Source organism: Nannobrachium achirus, assembly GCF_963921795.1.
Source record: "Nannobrachium achirus genome assembly, chromosome: 7".
NCBI classification, from domain to species: Eukaryota; Metazoa; Chordata; class Actinopteri; order Myctophiformes; family Myctophidae; genus Nannobrachium; species Nannobrachium achirus.
The window spans coordinates 11,467,544-11,480,043 of record NC_137816.1 but is presented as its reverse complement, the minus strand read 5'-3'; the positions used below and the strand labels follow the sequence as shown (position 1 = coordinate 11,480,043).

Genomic DNA, 12,500 nt, shown 5'->3' with positions numbered 1-12,500 from the left:
AAAATAGTCACACTTGCAAATTAATTCGTCTTCCTGTCCCTTTATGCCCATATATAGAGATCTCTGATGTCATCAATATTAAGCCCATATGGGAATACCCATATGTGGACATATTGTGTCAGTCCCAACGTGATCTATAAACGTCTATGATGTGAGACGTCAGTCATCTCCATATTTGGGAAGAAAGAGTGAATTCATTCTCCGGCACCGGCACCTGCCGCGGCAGCCACCACCGCACGGACCGGCAGTTTACCGCGACGGGTTAAGGTTAGGTTTAGGTATAGTTTTACTGAGGTTAGGGTTAGGGTTAAAGGAGCTATAGTCAACTTTTTCATTGTAGGGCCGACACTTTGTTTACATCCTAGTCTATAGACTAGAATGTAAACAAAGTGTCGGTCTGACAATGGCCAAAATGATTATTTTATCATTATTTTACGGTTTTTTGTGGTCATTTTTGAATAGAAACACATATATGAAGCTTATTTTTGTATAAAATATTTTTGAAACATTATTTTTATTTAGCATCCGTTTTCTCAAGAAAAAGTTGACTATAGCTCCTTTAAGGTTAGGTTTAGGTATAGTTTTACTGAGGTTAGGGTTAAGATTAGGTTTAGGCATAGTTATTCTGAGGTTAGGGTTAGGTACCAGTGCCGGAAGTGTATTCGCTGTCCCTCAAAATATGGACACATTTTGTCCAACTTAAACAACCAACCAGGTCTGTGCATTCTTTTAGTCAAGCTGATCCCATGCCCAAAGCGCCAGCGATCGCCCAGCAGTCTGCTGTCACCCAGGCGGATACGTGTATGCGTGTGCATGTGAGGCATTTTTTGCAATAAAAAAAACACAGCTTCTGAACCATTCTTTAGCCCCATGCATGCAGGAGACCATTTGGATTTGTGTTCCATTTGGCATCTAGATCTTCAGAAGTGAACCACCTTTGATGAAGGCCTGTGTGTCACATCTGTCACGGTTCCAGTGCTGCATCTTATGTACTGCACACCTGCTGCTATTATCTTTAACCTCACCTTATGCTGCGTCTCATGTCTAACTTCATGTAAATCTAAAAAAAAATAGACTCTGCACACGGGATCATGCTCCAAAAATGTTGAGTGTATTCTCCACCATACAGACGCAAAGTTTCAGACAGAGCCTCTTCCCTCCCTTATACTCTGCTCTCTTACTCATAATTATGAAAGATTATTTGTGTTTGTGTGTGTGTGTGTGTGTGTGTGTGTGTGTGTGTGTGGTGTGTGTGTGTGTGTGTGAGTGTGTGTGTGTGTGTGTGTGTGTGTAGTGTGTGGTGTGTGCGTGCGTGCGTGCGTGCGTGCGTGCGTGCGTGCGTGCGTGCGTGCGTGCGTGCGTGCGTGCGTGCGTGCGTGCGTGTCGTGCGTGCGTGCGTGCGTGCGTGCGTGCGTGCGTGCGGTGCGTGCGTGCGTGCGTGCGTGCGTGTGTGGGTCTCTATCTTCATCTTTTTTATTTGGAAATATAATTTTCCAGTTTTAATTTGAATCATTGATTCAATCTGATCATTAATCAGTGCTGAGAGTTAATTTGGTAGGAAATATATGAGACACCGGGCAGGTCTCTTTTAACATCATTTCCATTATTACTGCTTTCACATGGAGATGCAATGGACAGGGTCTTAATAATGGTGTGGCTTGCTTCATGTGTCCAGTGTGTGATATCAATCACCTCTATATTTAGGCAAGGATTCAGCCCAATCAAACCTCCATTTACATTGACTTCCATTATACATGTATATTGTTTGGTTGTTGCGACCGTAGGTCTTATTTACTATGAAAACCTGCAGCTCATGTGCGTCAGTCAGTCAGCTCAGTCAGTCAGTCAGTCAAGCCTCATGTCACGCTCCATATATGGCCAAGTCAGAATTAATTTGCAAACTGTGACTCCTTGTGCGTCCTTGCATGTTTTGCCTATGTATGGAGATCCCTAATGTCGTCAATATTAAGCCCATAGAGACCTCGCCCTTTAGGGCGTCTTACTAGTATTTATACTATGCGGCACAAAATTCATGCAAAGCATATCTCTCGGTGTTCTCCCAAGCACAGAGAATGTCTACCTCAGACCTGCGGGCCGACTAATAGCTCTAGGAAGAGTGACTTTGTAAGTAACTATTGGGATATCGATGCAATTGTTAACCTACTTTTATTTTCTCTATATACCATGAGTTGAGTATCAAAACTATGTGACACATAGAGAGTTTTTCAACAATTGCTTACTACTTGCATTTGCTGAGAGGTTTGTGATAAGCAAATAAAGAGAACATGCTGATAATATCTTATTTTGTGTTACAACTTATTGTTTAAATTTTAAAAGGATCCCTAGCTAATAAGCCATATATGCCTTAATACATTATAATTGCACTTACATTTTGAAATTAAAAACATTGTATTTATTTTATAAATATAGACTATCTTTTACTCTAGAGGGGACAATGCCCGTCATAAGTTGATGTGTGTGGTCCAGCCCTATGGAATGTATGGAGTGCATGTACTAATAAAAATGTATTCAAAATATTTAATACTGATCTTAACTTTAGGAAGTATTTAGTATTTTTTTTTTTTTTTTTTTTATTAAGACATGCTAATAACAATCCATTGGGCTCCTGACCACACTTACGACACATCAACCTGTGACGGGAGCGCTCCCTATTGAGTGAAAGACTTTCTCAAATAAATACAATATATAAGGTGTTAATTTTTAATTTTAGTTATAGATTATAATTATAATGTATTAGGGCATCACAGCTTTCAAGGGATGGTCCTGAAGGACAAGATTAAATTGCATTCATTCCTTCATTCATTCATTCATTCATCCATCCATTCATTCATCATTCATTCACTCACAGTCACAGACCCATTTCCAGAAGGCTCGTCACAGAGGGAGGGGAAGGGTTTTTATTCAACCTCCTCAACTTTTTCATTCTATTCCCTATCTTTCCTTTCCTTCCTTTCATCCACTCTTTGAGTGTGTGTGTGTGTGTGTGTGTGTGTGTGTGTGTGTGTGTGTGTGTGTGTGTGTGTGTGTGTGTGCGCGGCGCGCGCGTGTGTGCGTGTGCATGTGAACCTCCTGTTGTTAAAGAGTGTCTTGACCGTATGATGACACCGCCCCCCCACTGCACCCTTCTGTCCCTCTCTCTCTCTCTCTCTCTCTCTCTCTCTCTCTCTCTCTCTCTCTCTCTCTCTCACACACACAAACACCACTTGCACGTGCACGTGCACACACAGTTCACTGTTTACAGCATGCCGTGGTTTTACTGTGTAGGCTCTACTCTGTCAGCTGATTAGGATACAGTTGTCGCTAACGCGTGGACACATTCGACAAACAGCACAAAATGATTTGTGAGTTGACATTCATATAGCTTGTCCTGAGCAGAAATGCAGGCTCGGTAGCAGTGTCTGTTCTTTCCCCTCTGCATCAAATCTCTTGGAATATAAAATAGCTGATCTATTTTTGCCAAATGTTCACATATTATGACATCCCCAAAATAGTGATGCTATAGGATCATGTGGTTAGTGTGCAAGCACTTTTATTCCATCTTTCTCTTCCTAGATAAACTTTATTTTGCCGCGGGCCATAATGTCAAATCGACCGGCTTCATCGGGAAACGATTCCTTGCATTTTGCTAAGAGATACGTTATATGGTTTAATTTATATATAGGCCTACATTTATTTGTGAATGAATTTCTCAATTGATTTTAATTTTAAAAAAAAATCCTAAATATGGAGATGACAGACATCATAGATGTCTGACATCATAGACCACATGAGTCATGGGCATTCCAAGATATGGGCTTAATATTGATGACATCATGGATCTCCATATAAGGGCATAAAAGGGACATGGACGGAATGGTTAGCACCACCCGAATAGGGACAAGGACTGACAGATACAGAGATATTTACAAATGTGACTCACCTCAAGGCAACCACACTGTGATCTGATACCCCAAACATATCCGAGTTAATACGAAAATGAAATATACAATACAAATTTAAATCAAATCTGACACTTGGTATAAAATGGTAAATGCAGCATTCATATAACGCCTTTATCCAAGGGCGCTTTACATTGTGCATTACATTCATATAAATGTTTGTTAACCAGTCATCACCACACAGTAAAACAATCTGTGTTATTTGAGGATACAGTAGACAAATGTAGCTAAAGCATTTGGTTACATTAGTAGTCAACTGAAAACTCAGGACTTTTACATTTTCCAGCGCAGTGAAGCCTCAAGAATACTATTCTATTCACTCATCCATTCCACTTCTCAAGACAGCCGTGGCGTTCGTTGACCACACAGCTGGCCAAGTCTAGTTTCTGTGTGAAATAGCATTCTCCTTATTCCACCACCAATGTATATGAGAGTTGTCTTGAATCAGTTTAATGGACATTACGGTCAACGGAGGAACTGTCCTGCACGAACAAAATGGTACGTCAGTCCAATGGTTCTCAAACTTTTAAATTTCAAGGTCTCCCCTTAATTTAACTCTTGACTGTGTACACATGGAACCAAATGGACCCGTTAGGGTCCATTTGGTTCCGTGTGTACACTGTCAGAGATACAGATTCCTAAGGGTCAATTTAGACCCCTCTAAAGGAACCCAGAGAGTCCTGGAATCCACTGCGTTAGTCCCGCTGGGATTTCCCGCCGGTGTGGGGAGGGAGATGGCTGCATGGTGTGAGTAATGGGGAGGCTTGCCAGCCAGCAGCACCTGCAGTGATTTCAGCCATGCAGCTCCCTCCCCGCGCTGTAATAATGGACCATTTCATCCGCCGTGGCAGCTTCCTGTTAGATGGTGCACTGTGAAAGCCGAGAGCTCATTTAACACATCGCAGAGATTGTACACTGAGGTGCAAGTAGACGCGTGTTTGTACGTTAGATCCTGATGGTTATAATCCGGGATGTATGGTCATGTCTCAATAAAGTTTGTGTGTGCGTGCGCGTGTATGTGTCTGTGTGTGCGTGTGCGTGTGCGTGTGTCTCCTGTGGTTTTATTTGCATGTAGAATAAAGCCTGGGGAACACAACAGTGTTTTGTATTAAAGCCTGGGCTTCTCTCCACATGCATGATTGTGTGTCTGTCTGTCCGTGCGTGTGCATGTGTTTGTGAGTGTGTGTGTGTGTGTGTGTGTGTGTGTGTGTGTGTGTGTGTGTGTGTGTGTGTGTGTGTGTGTGTGTGTGTGTGTGTGTGTGTGTGTGTGTTGTCTCGGTAACCCACAGCGATTGAGATTGGCCCAGCATGTCTGGTCTTCCTCTCTGAGTTTGGGTCCTTTTACCTCCTCAGGGTGTCCATGGACTGCCTGTCCAAAAACACAGTGTGTTGCATGTGTGTGTGTGTGTGTGTGTGTGTGTGTGTGTGTGGTGTGTGTGTGTGTGTGTGTGTGTGTGTGTGTGTGTGTGTGTGTGTGTGTGTGTGTGTGTGTGTGTGTGTGTGTGTGTGTGTGTGTGTGTGCGCGCGAATACACACACACACACACACGGCGAGCATACTTGTACTGTAGCAGCGTTTTTCAGTCTTTTTTCTCAATTTCCTGTTCATTGGAGGGAGGTCTCTCCGTCTCTCCCTCTTTCCCTCTCTCTCTCTCTCTCTCTCTCTCTCTCTCTCCTTCTCCCTCTCTTCTCTCCTATAAACCCAGCAGACGGTTGAGAATTCCGCCTCCGCTGTGAAATTCAAAACAAGGCTTGTAACTGTTTATGGTTCTCTATGGAGAGAGAGAGAGAGAGAGAGAGAGAGAGAGAGAGAAAGAGAGAGAGAATAATAAAGTGAAGAAAAGGGGGATAGACGGAATCATTGGTGGAGGAATGTAAGAGCAAAAAAATGAGGGATGAGGAAAGAGATTTAAAAGAGCTAGAGGAAGGGAGAGAGATAATATTGCATTTAATATTTGAGGAAGAAATTAGGAATTCAAGGCGTATCCTCTCCTCTCCTCTCCTCTCCTCTCCTCTCCTCTCCTCTGACACCTCTCTACCTATCCACCTTTAAGTGGTAACCACGGTAACATCCAATCCCCTGAGAGATAGGCCTAATTAAATTAGGACTCCTTTGTGTCAATTAATTAACGAGACACAGAGAGAGAGAGAGAGAGAGAGAGAGAGAGAGAGAGAGAGAGAGAGAGAGGGTGAATGACTGTAAGACAAAAGAGAGGGCTGGAAAAGGGGATGAACAGGAGAGATAGAGAGATGGAATCTTGGTAGAGGAGTGGGGGTTACTGAGGTTAGCGAGCAGAGGCAATGCCATGCTCAACTACACACACACACACACACACACACACACACACACACACACACACACACACACACACACACACACACACACACACAGTACAATCACCTCTTTATGCAGGTTTGAAGGTACAACATGTTGTGATGTGACACCACTTCTCTCTCTATCTGAATACATCATCTTGTGTGTGCACTCTCTTTGTGTCCTACTCATTCATGTGTTCTCTCTTAATACAACTGAACTGTGATAACAAGTAACGATGCATCTCTCTCTGCTTCTCTCCCTTTCTCTCTCACCTTCCCCCACCTATCTCCCTCTCCCACCCTCTCTCTCTGTCCGTCTGTCTGTCTGTCCATCCAGGTGTACGTTTGGACAGGGTTCGAGGGGGAAGACAGAAGTACAAACGTCGGATAGACGCAGAGAACAGTCCGTACCTAAACCCCCAGCTAGCTCTGCCCCCCAAAAAAATGTAAGAACACACCGCAAGCACGCACGCACGCACGCACACACGCACGCCACGCACGCACGCACGCACGCACGCACGCACGCACACACACACACACACACACACACACACACACACACACACACACACACACAGCACACACACGCACGCACACTGGAACCCTTTGCAGCTAAACTGAAAAATGACCATCGCAACTAAACCCTTTCTTGGATGTCTGCATTCACCGCAACATTTGGATAGTAAAATACATACACACACACACACACACACACACACACACACACACACACACACACACACACACACACACACACACACACACACACACACACACACACACACACACAGAAGGCCATCTGTTAGGAAGCCAGTGCATCATTGTGTGTCTCCTGCTACCAGTTTGTTGTCATAATATTTTATTAGTGTCATATTTCATTCGTTCATTTATCTCCAGATGCACTGGAGCTAAAAGAAGAATAAAATACAATAATATGAGAGAGAGAGAACGTGGGGAGAGAGAGCATGCCATGGAGAAATGGTTACAGAGAGAGAGAGAGAGAGAGAGAGAGAGAGAGAGAGAGAGAGAGAGAGAGAGAGAGAGAGAGAGAGAGAGAGAGAGAGAGAGAGAGAGAGAGAGAGAGAGAGAGAGAGAGAAGAGAGAGAGAGAGAGAGAGAGAGAGAGAGAGAGAGAGAGAGAGAGCAGACGGTTAGCCGAAGAGCTAACTCAGGTTTGATGTTGATGCCAGATTGGATTTAATCCGGATTAGGAGTTGGGCTGGTCTCTCTCTCTCTCTCTCTCTCTCTCTCTCTCTCTCTCTCTCTCTCTCTCTCTCTCTCTCCTCTCTCTCTCTCTCACCACACACACACACACACACACACACACACACACACACACACACACACACACACACACACACACACACACACACACACACACACACACACACACAGAAAGCATGCATGTGGATTGAGCAGTACTTAGCATCTTGTTTCCTAAAGCTCATTCTGTTTCCTACTGGAACCAATATGTTGACTGGTTTCATGACGGCTCACTGGGACCACAACCACTAATCACTGGAATGAAGGGATTGTGTTTGTGTGCGCCTGCATGTGCGTGTGTGTGTGTGTGTGTGTATGTGTGTGTGTGTGTGTGTGTGTGTGTGTGTGTGTGTGTGTGTTGTCCGTGCGCGTGTGCGTGTGCGTGCGTGGATAATGTGTCTCTTTATGTGTACATGAACTACAGTAGCTCATTACTGAATGACTTCCAAATGTACAGCAATTAACCTCTTTGAGCCAAAAACCTTTTTTTTTTCAAAAATGTTGCGGCATTTTCACAAGATTAAATAAAAATTAAAAAAAAAACAGCCTACAAGTCTACAAGCTCACAGCACGTCACGACACATTGTGAACTTGTATGTAGATATTATTTTCCCTCGTTATTTTAGACATTTTGTTAGACAACGGCAATTATGTGGTTAAAGGCAGACGGGTTGTGGAGACCCACATGTTAACCCATTTAGGCCTAGAATTATTGAATGCTTTAACTGTTGAAAAATAGCAGATATACAAGCTCACAGCGCGGCACCGAGTGCCGCGCTGCGAGCTTGTAGATCTGCTATTTTTGAAAAATCGTGAAAATGTGTGCAAATTTTTCAATATATATTTTTCAAAGCAGACTTTTGTAACTCAAATCTCTGCTTCTGGGGGGTCCCTGGAACAACATATTTTGAGATACCTGTAATTGTGGCGGTCCTTGACATAAAAAAGTTTGAGAACAGCTGATTTAGAGGAAGGATTTAGAAGTCGGGTCAAAGATCGGGTCAAAGATATTCAAAGACTTGCACACATGTTCACAACTTTTCAAAAATAGCAGATCTACAAGCTCGCAGCACGGCACTCGGTGCCGCGCTGTGAGCTTGTAGATCTGCTATGTTTCTAAAGTTAAAGCATAAAATAATGGTTAAAGTGGTTAAAGTCTAATGTGACTCGGGCGCGTTCCCGGTATTTGAAAGTTAATACCCACACGCTGGGTCTCTAAAGATATTCAAACCTTCCCTGAAGCCACCAGAGCCTTTCTGAGACACAATCACCTCAGTCAATATTATACCGTAATTAGATTTGACATTACTGAGCTGAAGTCGGTAGTTTGTATTTGATCCAAATTGGATTGGATCAATATCCCCCATAGCGCATTTGTCTCATTCTATCTGTGTTTTCCTCTTTTATCTGTCTGTCTCTTTCCATTTCTGTCTATTTCTTTCTGTCTATTGCTTCATCACCACTGGGGTCCGTGTCCACAAGATGTTTTTTTTCCCCCTGAGCGCACGCTTTGAATTGTTTACAACGGAAGCGCAGAGTTTTATCGTGTGCCGTCTTTATCTGCTTGAAGCTGCTTGGAACTTGAGCTGACATATATTTTCAACACGGGTGTCTGGAAGCGTTTTTCTTTTTTTTATTTTTTATTTTTTTTAGGCGAGCGCTTTGGCGTTTCAGTAGTTTGGGGAAAAAGCCTCAGTGGACACAATCCTTCAAAGTCCATGCCTCAAATCAAAATAAAGATTCCAGTTGTTTATTTAGATACTAGCTCTATGTTGTGATGATGAGTGGGCAGCAGGGTGAAGGAATAGGGGGACGAGAAAGAGGATAGAAGAAGGGATAAGGGTATTATTTGATGGAGGGATGTGTTTTGAGTTATCAGTTTGATTGATATCAGGTGAGCGGGCTATAGGAGTTGTTATCAGGTGAGATTATATCAGTTTTCTCTTTTCCACAACAATAACTAAGTGGACGTATTGAATGGCTTTTGGATTAGTTTCCATGCGCTGCAGCTGAGAACCTTATCCTAACCTAGTTTGTGAACACAGAACTCAGTACTTACATTTAAAAAACAGCCCTCCAATAAGGGAAAATAGCTGAAGTACTCACAACTGTTATCAGACGTGGTCTTCCCTCCTGAACTGTAATATAGCAGGTTGTTCCATCTCTCTTTTATTTCTGCATTCCTCTCTGGTCTGTCTCACTCTCTTGCTCTCTCTCTCTGTCCATATTGATTGATTGATTGATTGGTTGGTTGATTGATTGATTGATTGATTGATTGATTGATTGATTGATTGATTGATTGAAGACTGTATAAGATTAGATATGTCAATACAAATGTGCTATTGTGCTTATGTTTGAAAACGTGGCCAAAAAAAGAGACTTACGGAACACGTACATGTCGGGTTATTGCTGTATCCACACTTATGCTGTACATGTAAACACTTCAACTGAATTCACTCTGTTTATTGACTTTGAACATTCTGTCTGTCTCTCTGTCAGTGGCGTCAGTTCAGAAAAAGGTAAGGTATGGCAACATGACTGGTGTCTTCCAGTCATGTTGCCATACCTTAGCAACAGGCATGATACATTTATTTTAAGAAATTCGATTCTATTTTTTTCCCCAAAAAATTTCTATGGTTTCTTGGGCTGGAACAGTTGTTCAAGTGCGGCTAAACTTGGCATAATATAGTAAACGTGCCACAATTAACAATAATGCATTCATGCATTGCACCTGTGCAGCTGACCTGTGGAACCTGGGAATATACCATTCTGTCAAGATGGGGAGAATAAAAGTGTGGAGAATATAATTATTATAATACCTTGTTACATTTTGCATTTGTAGTTAATTTAATGTAATTTATCAACATAACCAGCACAGATAAAGAGACATTCATGGATTTATATTTTAAAGTAACTTGTACTCTCCCTCCTGGACCCAGGGTATGGCAGCTGCATACCCCTGCCATACCCAATTGACGCCCGTGCTCTCTGTCTCTCCATGACATGATGTTTGTGTGCGTGTGGAACAGTGTGCTGTAATGCTATAATACATATATATAATATATCATTTTTGGCAAGTCTTTGAATATATCTTTTTGAAAGTGAACATTTGTAACTCAAATATTTGCTTCTGGGGGGTCCTTGATACAATATTTTGAGATGGGGGGGTCGCTGGAACAACATATTTTGAGATGGGGGTCCGTGGCCAAATACATGTAGTTTTGGGGGTCCTTGGCATGAAACATTTTGAGAACCACTGACAGAAACATAGTTAAAAAAAAAAACATAGAATCGGGTCAAAATATTCAAAGATTTGCAAAAATGTTCACGGTTTTTCAAAAATAGCAGATCTACAAGCTTGCAGCGCGGCACTTGGTGCCGCGCTGTGAGCTTGTATATCTGCTATTTTTTTATATTTAAAGCATAAAATATTGCGTAATAATGTGTTCAGGCCTATGTTATAATACATCTCTCTCTCTCTCTCTCTCTCTCTGTGTTCTTCTCTGTGTTTTTCATGTCAGTTGCGTTTGGCTGCCTTGCAGATAACAAGATCGTGTCTCACCTTCTGGTGGCCGAGCCGGAGAAGATCTACGCCATGCCCGACCCCACCGTCCCCGACAGCGACATCAAGGCCCTCACCACGCTGTGTGACCTCGCCGACCGAGAGCTGGTGGTCAACATCGGCTGGGCCAAGCACATCCCAGGTACACACACACACACAGGCGCACACACGCACGTGCGCACACGCACACACACAGGCGCACGCACACGCACACACACACACACACACACACACACTAGGGCTTTCACCAAATATTCGAATATTCTAATATCAAAGTCATTATTTGACGTTGTTCACCAAAGTCGAATATTCGCTTTTTTTTTTTTTTTTTTTAAGATTTGTTTTTGGGCTTTTTTATGCCTTTATTGATAGGACAGTAGACTGACAGGAAATGGGGAGAGAGATGGGGAATGACATGCGGCAAAGGTCGTCCGGATCGGGAATCGAACCGGCGACGCCAGCAGGCATCATAGCCTAGTATGTGGTATGCGCCTTGACCACCAGGCCAGCGGGCGCCCCCTATTTATTTTTATTTGTTCTCTTTAAAAAATATATAGTTTATAAAGCTTGGCGAGATAGGAAGTCATAAGAATGAGTTGTCAATGCCCCCGGTGGATGAATTTGTTAATGCTCTATACCAGATGTTCTCGAACCTTTTTAGGCCGTGACCCCCAAAATAAACATATTTGAACTGGGGACCCCCTCCCTGACAAGCACTTAGAATTGTAGGTATTACATTTAATGTGACTCAGTTTCGCAGATAAATATTGTGAAAATAGCCGATCTACATGCTCACAACGCCTCGCAACGTGAGGTGTTGTGAGCATGTAGATCGGCTATTTTCACAATGTTCGCCTATTGCTTACTTAATATTTGACAGTTTGGCCAGTCCTGTCGAATATTCGATTATTCGAATACTTTGAGGTCGAATAATTAGAATAAAAATCACTATTCGTGAATGCCCTAACACACACACACACACACACACACACACACACACACACACACACACACACACACACACACACACACACACACACACACACACACACACGATAAGCATGTGTGACCTTCACTTTAATCCTTGCACCAGACAGTCTGACTTCCTGACCCCTTAAACTGACCAATCAAATCTCCCTCACCACCGCCAACGCCGCACACACCACCGTAGCGTTGAGTCATTAGCAATTATAGCAGAGTGCCAGACTAACACGCACGCACTGAGCTACAGCCGGATTATTGAACCGTCATATTATATTTCATTTAAATAATGAATTAGGTGTGATTTGTCTTAACACATCTGGTGCCAACCCCGAGTTTCCCGAGTTTGTATTGATACCAACGCTGTGCCAACCCCGAGTTTCCCGAGTTTGTATTGATACCAACGCTGTGCCAACCCCGA

The 12,500-nt window shown here is 42.9% G+C and overlaps 1 protein-coding gene across 1 annotated transcript in view; it reads left to right on the top strand.

Annotated features, from left to right (window-relative positions):
* The window catches only part of esrrga (estrogen-related receptor gamma a), a gene marked incomplete at both ends in the record, with an annotated part of 119,855 nt that overhangs the window by 69,047 nt on the left and 38,308 nt on the right, over nucleotides 1–12,500 (top strand). The window contains 3 exon segments of the mRNA XM_080730664.1: nucleotides 6,612–6,717; nucleotides 6,719–6,720; nucleotides 11,058–11,240. Of these exon segments, the coding sequence (XP_080586790.1) occupies nucleotides 6,612–6,717; nucleotides 6,719–6,720; nucleotides 11,058–11,240 (291 nt within the window).